This window comes from Ostrea edulis, chromosome 9 (assembly GCF_947568905.1).
Source record: "Ostrea edulis chromosome 9, xbOstEdul1.1, whole genome shotgun sequence".
In the NCBI taxonomy this organism is placed as follows: domain Eukaryota; kingdom Metazoa; phylum Mollusca; class Bivalvia; order Ostreida; family Ostreidae; genus Ostrea; species Ostrea edulis.
The window spans coordinates 46,477,447-46,487,599 of record NC_079172.1 but is presented as its reverse complement, the minus strand read 5'-3'; the positions used below and the strand labels follow the sequence as shown (position 1 = coordinate 46,487,599).

Here is a 10,153-nt window from a genome sequence, read left to right as displayed (position 1 = left end):
CATGGCCCTTCATTTGAACAAACTTGAAAGCCCTTCACCCAAGGATGTTTTTGGTCATGTTTGGTTGAAATTGGCCCAGTGGTTCTGGAGAAGAAGTCGAAAATGTGAAAAGTTTAACAGACAGACAGACAGACGACGGACAAAAAGCGATCAGAAAAGCTCACTTGAGCTTTCAGCTCAGGTGAGCTAAAAATGAACATCACTTTTGAGCTGTTAATGGTCAATATGAACGGATTCACAGAATTTGCCTCAAATCCAAATCCGTTCATACTGACCATGAACAGCTCAAAAGTGATGTTCATTTCTTAAATATTTATAATACAAATCGCATTTTCCTCTATGAACCAACCAATTTCAGCGCGCGACACAATCCGTTCACATTGACTATGAACGGATTATGAACTAGCTTAAAGCACGCGACTGAGGGCGCGTAATGATTTGAAAAAATACAACAACATCTGTTACAAAGATCTCGCAAGTGACACCTCTGGATTAAGATTGTAAACTTACGTGGATTATCATCCCAATCTTGCGGTCTCCTACCTCCACAATACAGTGCACCTTGCAATGTTGATAAAAGGCAGGGTGAGACGATTTTGACGTCATGTCTATGTGTTGACGTACGTCACAATAACTACTGTGACAGAGGCTAGGAGTTCGTTTTATGCAACAAAGCAGAAGCAATATAAACAAACGGTGTTATAGTAAATGAATATAAATATAAGAAATGAACATCACTTTTGAGCTGTTCATGGTCAATATGAACGAATTTGGATTCGAGGCAAATTCTCTGTGAATCGCTAGCGCGATTCAAAGAATTTGCCTCAAATCTAAATCCGTTCATGTTGACCATGAACAGCTAAAAAGCGATGTTTATTTCTTAAGTAAACGATAAAGAAAATTGAATGATATGTATGACGATCCAGTGATGGTTTGAAAGCAGCAAACGGCAAGAATTTATCGGTATTTTCAACCCTACTACCATTTCATCAGATTCATTGAATATAACTCCTTCTCCATCTCTGAAGTGTATGAACTAAAATAAAGTATCAAGAAAACGAGCAAAACTAGACTTAAAAAAGAGGAAATGTTACCAACCGTTGCGAAAATATTTATGATGACTGTTATACCGATGATAAACGGAACAGAACCCGCCATATCTGCTCTTCCGGAATCTAGAAAGGAGAAGGTCGCAAAGTTCAACAGGAACGTGATGTAAACTTCACAAACGAACGCCTGTACGTCAGTGACGTTTGGACCGGGCAATATCACACCAAAGCTTCCGTGCTGCATTTCTACAGGCGATACTAAGCTCATGATGCCCATTCCAGCAATAGCACCAAGTACTTGGAAGCACACATAGAGCATGAATCGGGACACAGTGATGCCATTTGTCACTAGGAAACCTACACTAATGGCGGGATTTACATGACCACCACTGACAGTGCTCAAGGTCGTTATTATTACAGCAATGAAGAATCCTGCTTCCATGGCGACATGAACACTGCTTGGTTTTGTTCCCAGGGTTTCGTGGTACAGTCCAGCTCCCACTGCATACATTACCAGGAGCATTACTCCAAGAAATTCAGCAAGTGATGCTCTCAAGAGGTCCACTGACCTCAAATCGTCCAATTCCTTTTGCAGAAAACTTTTCTTTTCCTGAACTGCAATGTTATTGTTCTTTTCGTTTGACATTTTCGTACGGTATATAGAAAGGTTTCTTCTCAAAAGGTGACGATTTTCTACAATCCTGTTTTCAAGAACCTTTACTAGCAAACACTCATGATCACATAGAATGGGCTCCAGAAGGATTGATCAGAACGTCAAGGTTAACGTACAATATAGGGCTAATCACAAAGGATAAGATTTTGACAGAAAGTAAATTGCCCTGTGTCCGTGAATGGGTATTTATATCCATCTCCAACAGACACACGTTAACGTAACTGTCATTTTGTCAGTTTAAGATGGCTGGGTGACACATCAAGAACCTACTGTTGAGTGATTATCGTAAGCTCCACTTGATAAGAAGTGGATTCATTGTTCGCTTATTTTCTTCGTTATCAGCAGACAGTAGTTTATGCACCTGATGACGAATATATTGCTGCATCAAAAGAAAGAAACTATTATGATACGTTTAATTGATAGTACAGTCATGTACATGTAATACGACCAGACCAGGTATTGGTTCTTTATACATGTAGTTTTCACTAAATATACTTAGACTTGAGTTAACAATAGCAACTTGAATTTTAAATTTCATTTAGTGATTTAAAGTATTGTCATGCAATGCAAATTTCCTAACAATGTCAAAGTTGAAATTACTAGATTTTGTTGGAGTCTTTTCCAATACTTCTAGTAAAAAATCTTGTTTAAAAAACTATTTCAAAAGTCTAAATTATAGATGAATAATCAATGATAAGTTTAAAAATATCTAATCCAAGGGCAATAACTCTGTTTTCTTTGATTTCGTTATCAAATCTATTATGCAATATGTTTCCTTTATTTTTTTTTTTACAGACATTTTGTATATGTTTGTGAAGACAATGTTTCATGAAATTGTTTTGAATGCTATGCTATCGTCATAACCAGTTATTATGAAATTTTGATAAGGAAAATTGCAATTTTCTGACGGTGATATATGATTTTATATATGTATGTCTCATAACTTAAAAAGTGTGATGACCTATACATTTTATTTGATAATTTGTTAGTTTTAACTCTAATAAATAGAAATAAATACACTTTTTAAACTTGTATCAGATAAAACTGCGAATATGGCGTTACCTTAACAAACATTATAAACATAGAGTAAATACAAAGTACCGGAAACGACCTTGTTCGTGCTGGTACGGGGCATTCTATAAAACCTGGCATGGGCCTGGCCTGGCCTCAAAATTGAAAGTGGGTGTCGCCTCAAATTGGGCCTCTAAAATGTTTGGCCTCAATACTGAAGCACTTGTTCCTAGTTGTACATCCACATATTCATTTCCTGTTCTAGCCAACCCATCCCCAGGATCTAATGTTATTGCTTTGTTAGACATTTTGTAACTAAAATGTGACAAAATGTTTTGGTTGTCAAGATTATTTAGACATGACATGTATACACAGTTTAGGTGAAAAATCTTGTAGCAATAAAACATTTCCATCTTCATTTCATCTTAAATGTCTCATAATTACTTCCACACCATATTGATACCATTCCCAACATAAATGCGTTTATTACCAACACAATTTTTTTTGTATCACGCCACATTTGGACAGAGATGAATTTTTGCATGGAAAATTTATCATCCAATGCTCGCACCATTGGTTGGTAGGTTGTATTGATTGATTGATTGATGTTTTCCGCCACACTTTACAATTTTTAGTTATCTGGTGGCGCCCAGTTCTTATTGGTTGAAGAGAGAACCCAGAAATAATGTACCTGGGAAGAGACCACCGACCTCCCACAATTAAACTGGGATACGTGATTCGAACCCGCGCCGACAAGAGGTGAGAGACCTTGTGATTTTGAGCGCGATGCTCTAACCACTCGGCCACGGAGCTCCCCCCCCCCTCTATATTCCATTCAAGAATATTTTACTCATATGGAGACATCACCATTGCCGGTGAAATTTAGGCCTATGCTCAGCACTTACGGCCTTATAGCAAGGATGGATCTTTATAGTGCCACACCAGCTGTGACACGGGGCCTCGGATTTTGCTGGCTCATCCGAAGGATCGCCACATTTAGTCGATTCTTACAAGTAAGGGACCGGTCAATATAGCTATATATATAATTATATATATATATATATATATATATATATATATATATATATATATATATTTGCAAATGTATCAATGAACAATTTTTTTAATGAAGTATTTAAAACTTTTTATTCAACTATCTTTTAAACAATAATACTGAATTGTGTGCATGCTTTATTTCACGTCCAAGTTGAATTAGAATATACTAGAGACAATTTGCAATGAAATACTGGACCTTTGAAATTCTTTGATATTAAAACATGTAATTAAAATTACAAAAGTACTCAGCTGTAAATAAAATTGCAAACATTACATGTAAGTTTTGCATGGAGTATGGATTTTCAATCAAAGAAAATAAAAACGGTATATCATGTTGGTCATAACTTGAAAGATACAGACCAAAAGTCTAAATACATCTTTAATAATTTGATAGTTTGTCATTACAACCTATCATTGGGTCAAATGCTGTCTGGATTGTTTCATTACAAGTGTTAGGCCGTTCTAGGCACACTGATTTTGACTACGGATAACTCCGTTTACCTGATCAAGATATAGGACTTACGGAGGGTGTGACCGGTCGACAGGGGGTGATTACTCCTCCTAGGCATGTGATCCCACCTCTGGTATATCCAGGGATCCGTGTTTGCTCAACTCTCTATTTTGTATTGCAATGGTGAGATGTGAAAAATACTTGTAAGTACATGAGACAACAACTCAGTAAAACAGTAATTTAAAAATATGCAAAATGTAGTGCTTTAAACAACAATTTAACAAAAAGAACTAGATTATTTATTAGATGAAAATAATGAGATTTGTAACTTTTAAAATCACTAGACTTACCGAACAAACATAACAAAAGTAAACAAAAGTTTCTGGGAGCTTGAATCCCTCAGCTGATAAAACTGGAGAGACAATTGTGAAAAACTCAAGATATTTTAAAAAGATTTAAGAGATTGTTTTGGTGTTTATTCATACATATATTTATCAGATAGGACACACACTTTTTAATTACACATCTGATATAGGACAGCAACTTTTTTGTATTTTTAGAAAATAGGACACAGGTTTTTTTTTAAAAATGGAATGCACCGGTCCCAACCCCCAATAAATATTGACCGGTCTCTAAGGGTTACTGATCATGAGGACCTATTCTAATCCGGATCCACTGGCCTCCACCATTGGTAACCATAATGGAAAAAAAATTACGCCAAAAGTCATTGCTATGATTTATAACAGTATATTCATATTCATCTCCAAAACCTAGTAACAGTTTTAACCACCCCGTTGCCATGGACTGCGAAAAAATATATACCCATGGTTTGGGACGTTTTGTTAATCTAGTTTCTGATTTTTAGGCATTTGAAGCGAGTGGGTAGTTTTTGTTTATCTGGATCAGAGTTAGACCCCTTTATTTATGGTAGCACAGAGTTCGGGCCCAAAGTGGGCTTAACCCCTGTGGTTAACCTCAACACTCTTAATCTAGGAACATTTAAAGATATCAAAACCTTTTTCACATCAACCAGTTTTATGCCACCTTCTAAGTAATCTTGAGTGACAATTTGTCTCTTGACCTAGTCAATCTTTGAATTCCATATGAATATATATATATATATATATATATATATATATATATATATATATAAAAATTATATGTATATATATATATATATATATATATATATATATATATATATATATAATTTACGCTTACGTTTTTACCACCTTGAATTTGTTGGTTAGGTTTGTTTAGTTTTAACTGTCTTTTAAATTGCAAACGTGGTGTTTTGTTGTTTATAATTGCTTGATTTGCGAGAGAGAAAAAAGTCGAGGCTAAATGTGACATCACAATACACGGTTTACGTCTGCTGCCGTTATATTCCCTGCGTTAAATGAATAGGCGGATCCTTTATCTATCCTCATATGTCCCCCTCTCATATTTAGATGTTACTGGTCGTTTAGCGCAAGGGGAATTTCATAAATAAAATACATTTTTAAATGAATTATGATTTCTCGTACTTAACAGAATTATGATGATCACTTGGGACATGCCAATGACCATTGCATGCTTTGCTCGATCCAACGGTCACACCGTACACATATTAAATCACATTGGATGCCAGTTTTTCAGAAATTGTCTATGTTTATCACGTTTCGGCAAGCAGTCTTTGCGAGGTAGGGAGCTCCTTTTTCTTGAAAATATGATTGATAGCCGATACAATGTGGTTTTTATGGCCCTTACAAAACCCTCCACAGTGAAACCATGGCTTAATGGTGATTTATTATTTTTCAGAACTGTATATATTTCACTATCAGATATCGTTTCATTCAGAGAGTTTGTAGCTGTCTTGTCTAACGTTGGAATGTCCGAGGTTTTTATGATATCTTCCAAATTTACATACAAGAGATCTGAATATTTACATGTGTAAAGAGTTTCATAAAAGACTCTTGACATGATGGAGAATGTCTGAATCATCATATATAACCTGATCATTTTGTGTTTCTAACTTTTCGATAGTTTTGTTGTTTTTTTTTAAAATTACAAGATTTTAAAGAACAAAAATATTTGCTAGAATTCCCCTTCTTCTATCCATTTAGCCTAATAATGTGAACTTAGATTTTCAAGTTCAACCTTTTTTTCCTCTAAAAGTTTTGAATTAAAGTTACAGTGTGACTCTATAAATGCCCAATCCTATTTTAATAAAATAGTGTTTAAAGTTTAATCACATGATAAAATTAATCATTATCTAGGCTTAAAAATGTATCTTTGACCTTTTCATAAAACTAGGGCAAAATCAATAAATCAACAAATAATTTCATAAGGCGAATTGACATTGAAGATGCGTGGCCAAATGAGTGGCAAATAAAATTCAAAATGGGTGAACACTATCTGTAGATATCTTCTACAATAGTTTTGATTGAGAAGACCTGGGCATGTCAATTGTAAATTATCTTTTCTTTGGAGACAACATTGACATCAGCGTCTTATTACTATTTTTTAAAATGTATATCACAAAGCAAATCACAAATCCGCCTCATAATCATGCAAACAACTAGGAGGTTTAGGATCTCTTCTAGAGTGGTGGGTTACTGGTAGTTCTTCATTAATGTATGAATCAACATCACTAATTGTAGGACCAGAGCCCTCAGGAGTTTCAAATGTTGTCAACAGTTCATCGTTTTCCCCTGACACAATTTGCGCTTTTTGCTCATTCTGTTAACATGGATAGCTTGATCAGATCCTCACGGACCACAATTAACATGATATGTCAAGGCAGATATTACTTTGTATTCTTTTGACAACCTTGAATGGACCCCGCCAATTACGTGTAAACTTGGATGATGTGCCTGACTTTCTTTTTGGGAAGTAAATATAAACATTTTCACCCACTTCAAAATGATGCCATTTCAATTTCATATGGTGGCAATATTTTTTGCCTGACCATCGCCTGATTCATTCTTGTCCGTATGAGCATTTTCTAGGCGTTCTTGTAAATTACCAGGACCATTTTTTGTTGGGCACCTCTTTAAATGATAGAGGCATCTCATACATCAAATATAGTTGTGTTGACACCTCTCGCCCAAACATCATCACATTCAGTGTCATCCCTGGGGTTTCGTGCACCGAACTTCGATATGCCGTCATTATGAAAGGAAGATGGACATCCCAGCCAGTATGGTGTTCATTAACAAAGCCACTAAGCATTGTTGTTAACGTTCTGTTGAACCGCTCTACCATTCCGTCTGACTGAGGGTGGTACAGAGTGGTGTGGGTTTTTTTGTATGTCCAACACTGTGCATATTTCCTGGAAAAGTTTGCTTTCGTACTGTGGACCCTGGTCAGAATGTATCACAGCTGGTACTCCAAACCTTGAAACAACTTCTTCAACAATCTTTGTCGCAACTGTTCCTGCTTCCATGTTTGGCACTTTTTAAAGTAGTATGCCACCACAAGTATATATTTATTCCCATTGTATGCCATTAGTAGTTTGCATAACAGATCACTTGCCAGCCTTTCCATTGGATACCCCGTGAAGATTAAATGCATCGGAGCTTTGTTGGTTTGCCTTGGTGCTTTTACCTTGCACACTTCACATCCGGCAAAACAAAAATGAACATCTCTCTGAAGACCTGGTCAATAATAAGATTGACGGATTCCGGCGAGTGTCTTATGAATACCAATATGGCCTGTTGTCCATGAATCATGATAATATATCAAAAAGTTTCGTTGCTCCTGATTTGGTACGTTGTCCTGTTTTGTAACAAGATCAGTTCATCTTCTATATAGTATTCTATCTTTTACCTTTTGGATCTTCTTAACTTCATCCGGAAGACAGTTAAAAGGGTTCTGAAGTTCAACGTGTCTTCAACCTCAAGCTTGTGAACATTTTTTGGTGAGTGGTCTCATCATGGTTGATTTTGCAGTGTTTAAAGGGGAAGGCAACACAATTTTTTTTACATGATAAATGATAGGATTGATTATATAATACAAATCTGTCGTACTATTCTGTTGATATACGGTCTAGATAATCTTCAATACTAATTTGAAAACGTTAGAAATTAAAACTCCCGCCATCTATAGAGGCTGCCATGACGTGGAATTCTTTTGTATTCAAAACCACTAAAATCAATAATTTTGACGTCTGTTCCGGTTTTGATGAGATTCTAAAATGTGCATGTGATATGGTAGATTTTACGAATAAATAAGTTAATGCTTCCTGTCAGTTTGTTAAATGCACTAATGCAAAGGGGGGATGTGATTTTTTTTCCCGAAATTCTTAATCCAACCAAGTCATCTGAATCTGAAAAGAAAAGACTATGTAAACTGTGGATCCATCATCTGCGTAATGACAAGATGAGGTTCGTTTGGGACATTTGTATGAAGAAACGTGTACCGTCTGCTTGGTGAGCGACTGCACTGAACGTCTTCTTTTCTCAACTGCATCTTGCGAAAGAACGGGCTCAAATCAATACGGCTCCAAACTTAACTGTTCGTGACTTGTCATGTTTAAAGTGCTGCTGATGAAATAAACCGGAACCGACGGTGTGACGTCATCAATTAAAATTCAATGGCCGCTCTCTTAGCGGCGAGTAATTTAGAATATATGATAAATTAACATTGATTTAATCGTTAAGCAAGGATTTTTGGTGTTTAAGACTGTCATTCACGATATCAGTAAGTAATACTTTATTCATAAAAACAACAATGTGGTTAGGGTTGCCTTTCCCTTTAAATGACACCCTTTTCAGACCATCAGCAGTGCCATATAGTTTACCTGACTGATGTTCAATTTTTAAATCATAGATGGATACAAAATCCATCCACCGGGCGAACATCTTCCCAAGTCAAGGGTTTCTGATCCGCTCCACTCCACATGTTTATGTGGAGCGGATCAGAAACCCTTGACTTGGGAAGATGCTGGGCGAGCTATCCTTCAAAGTCTTTAAACTCCATTAGACCAAATAGGGTATGTCCTTACCATGAATTGTCTGCCGCATCAGTAATGTCTAAACTACTTGTGCAACAGCCAGAACCTTTTGAGCAACACAATACTTTCTTTCTGATTTGGAAACTTAAGGCTTCTGCTGGCAAAAGCAATTGGTCGTTCAAGAGCATTTTTTATCTGCGAGTGTACTGTGGTGATTGTATATTGACTGGCATCAGAATCCAAGGTGAACCTCTGATCGAAATTGAGCCAAGACAGGAGTTGTTTATAACTTTTTTCGAAGGCTGTCAAATGATGCCTTACATTCGCCAGACCATCTAAAATTAGTACCCTTTTTGTCAGTTCATGCTGTGGCCTGGCTATGTTGGCAAATCTTACACAGGTGTTTGATTGATTATTAGCTGCTGAATTAAAGGTCAAGGCTCGAAAGTGCACTTTATTTTCGACAAAAGCTGATTACTTAGGACACGTTGTGTCTGAAAGAGAGATTGCTACACATCCTGATAAAATTGCTGCTGTTCAGAATTGGCAAGTGCTCTCAAATGTTTCAAAGTCAAGATAATTTTTAGGATTTTGTAGTTATTATGAGATTCTCTGTGATCAACTCTTTGACTGACCGCTGATACCAGTCTTGTAGATAAGTAGTCAGTTCTCCAATCTTTTTAATGTGACTGTTATTTCCATACACATTGTCGACAGCTGACAGGGTAGCAACGCATGCACCCTTTATACAAACGTTGTTTCTGTAGATAAATTCATAATTCTGGCAGGAGTGACTTTGCTACCTCTGGTCAATGTTCTGGCTACCAAACCCCGATCTGGTTCTATGAAACGAGCTGACGCTTCAATGACACTCAGGTCCAGCACTTTCTCATAGACAGGTGCAACAACAACACACATGGTAATGATTTCACTACACGGAGGATTAGTGATATTGGCAACAACCTATTTTCTTTTCA

General features: G+C 36.4%; 1 protein-coding gene across 1 annotated transcript; it reads right to left on the bottom strand.

Annotated features, from left to right (window-relative positions):
• Positions 1-95: 95 nt before the first annotated feature.
• On the bottom strand, positions 96-1,899 carry LOC130050187 (aquaporin-5-like). The gene has a single exon (XM_056149394.1). It carries the CDS (start codon positions 1,693-1,695, stop codon positions 979-981), a length of 717 nt encoding a protein of 238 aa, XP_056005369.1. The 5' UTR covers positions 1,696-1,899; the 3' UTR covers positions 96-978.
• Between the last annotated feature and the right edge of the window lie 8,254 nt (positions 1,900-10,153).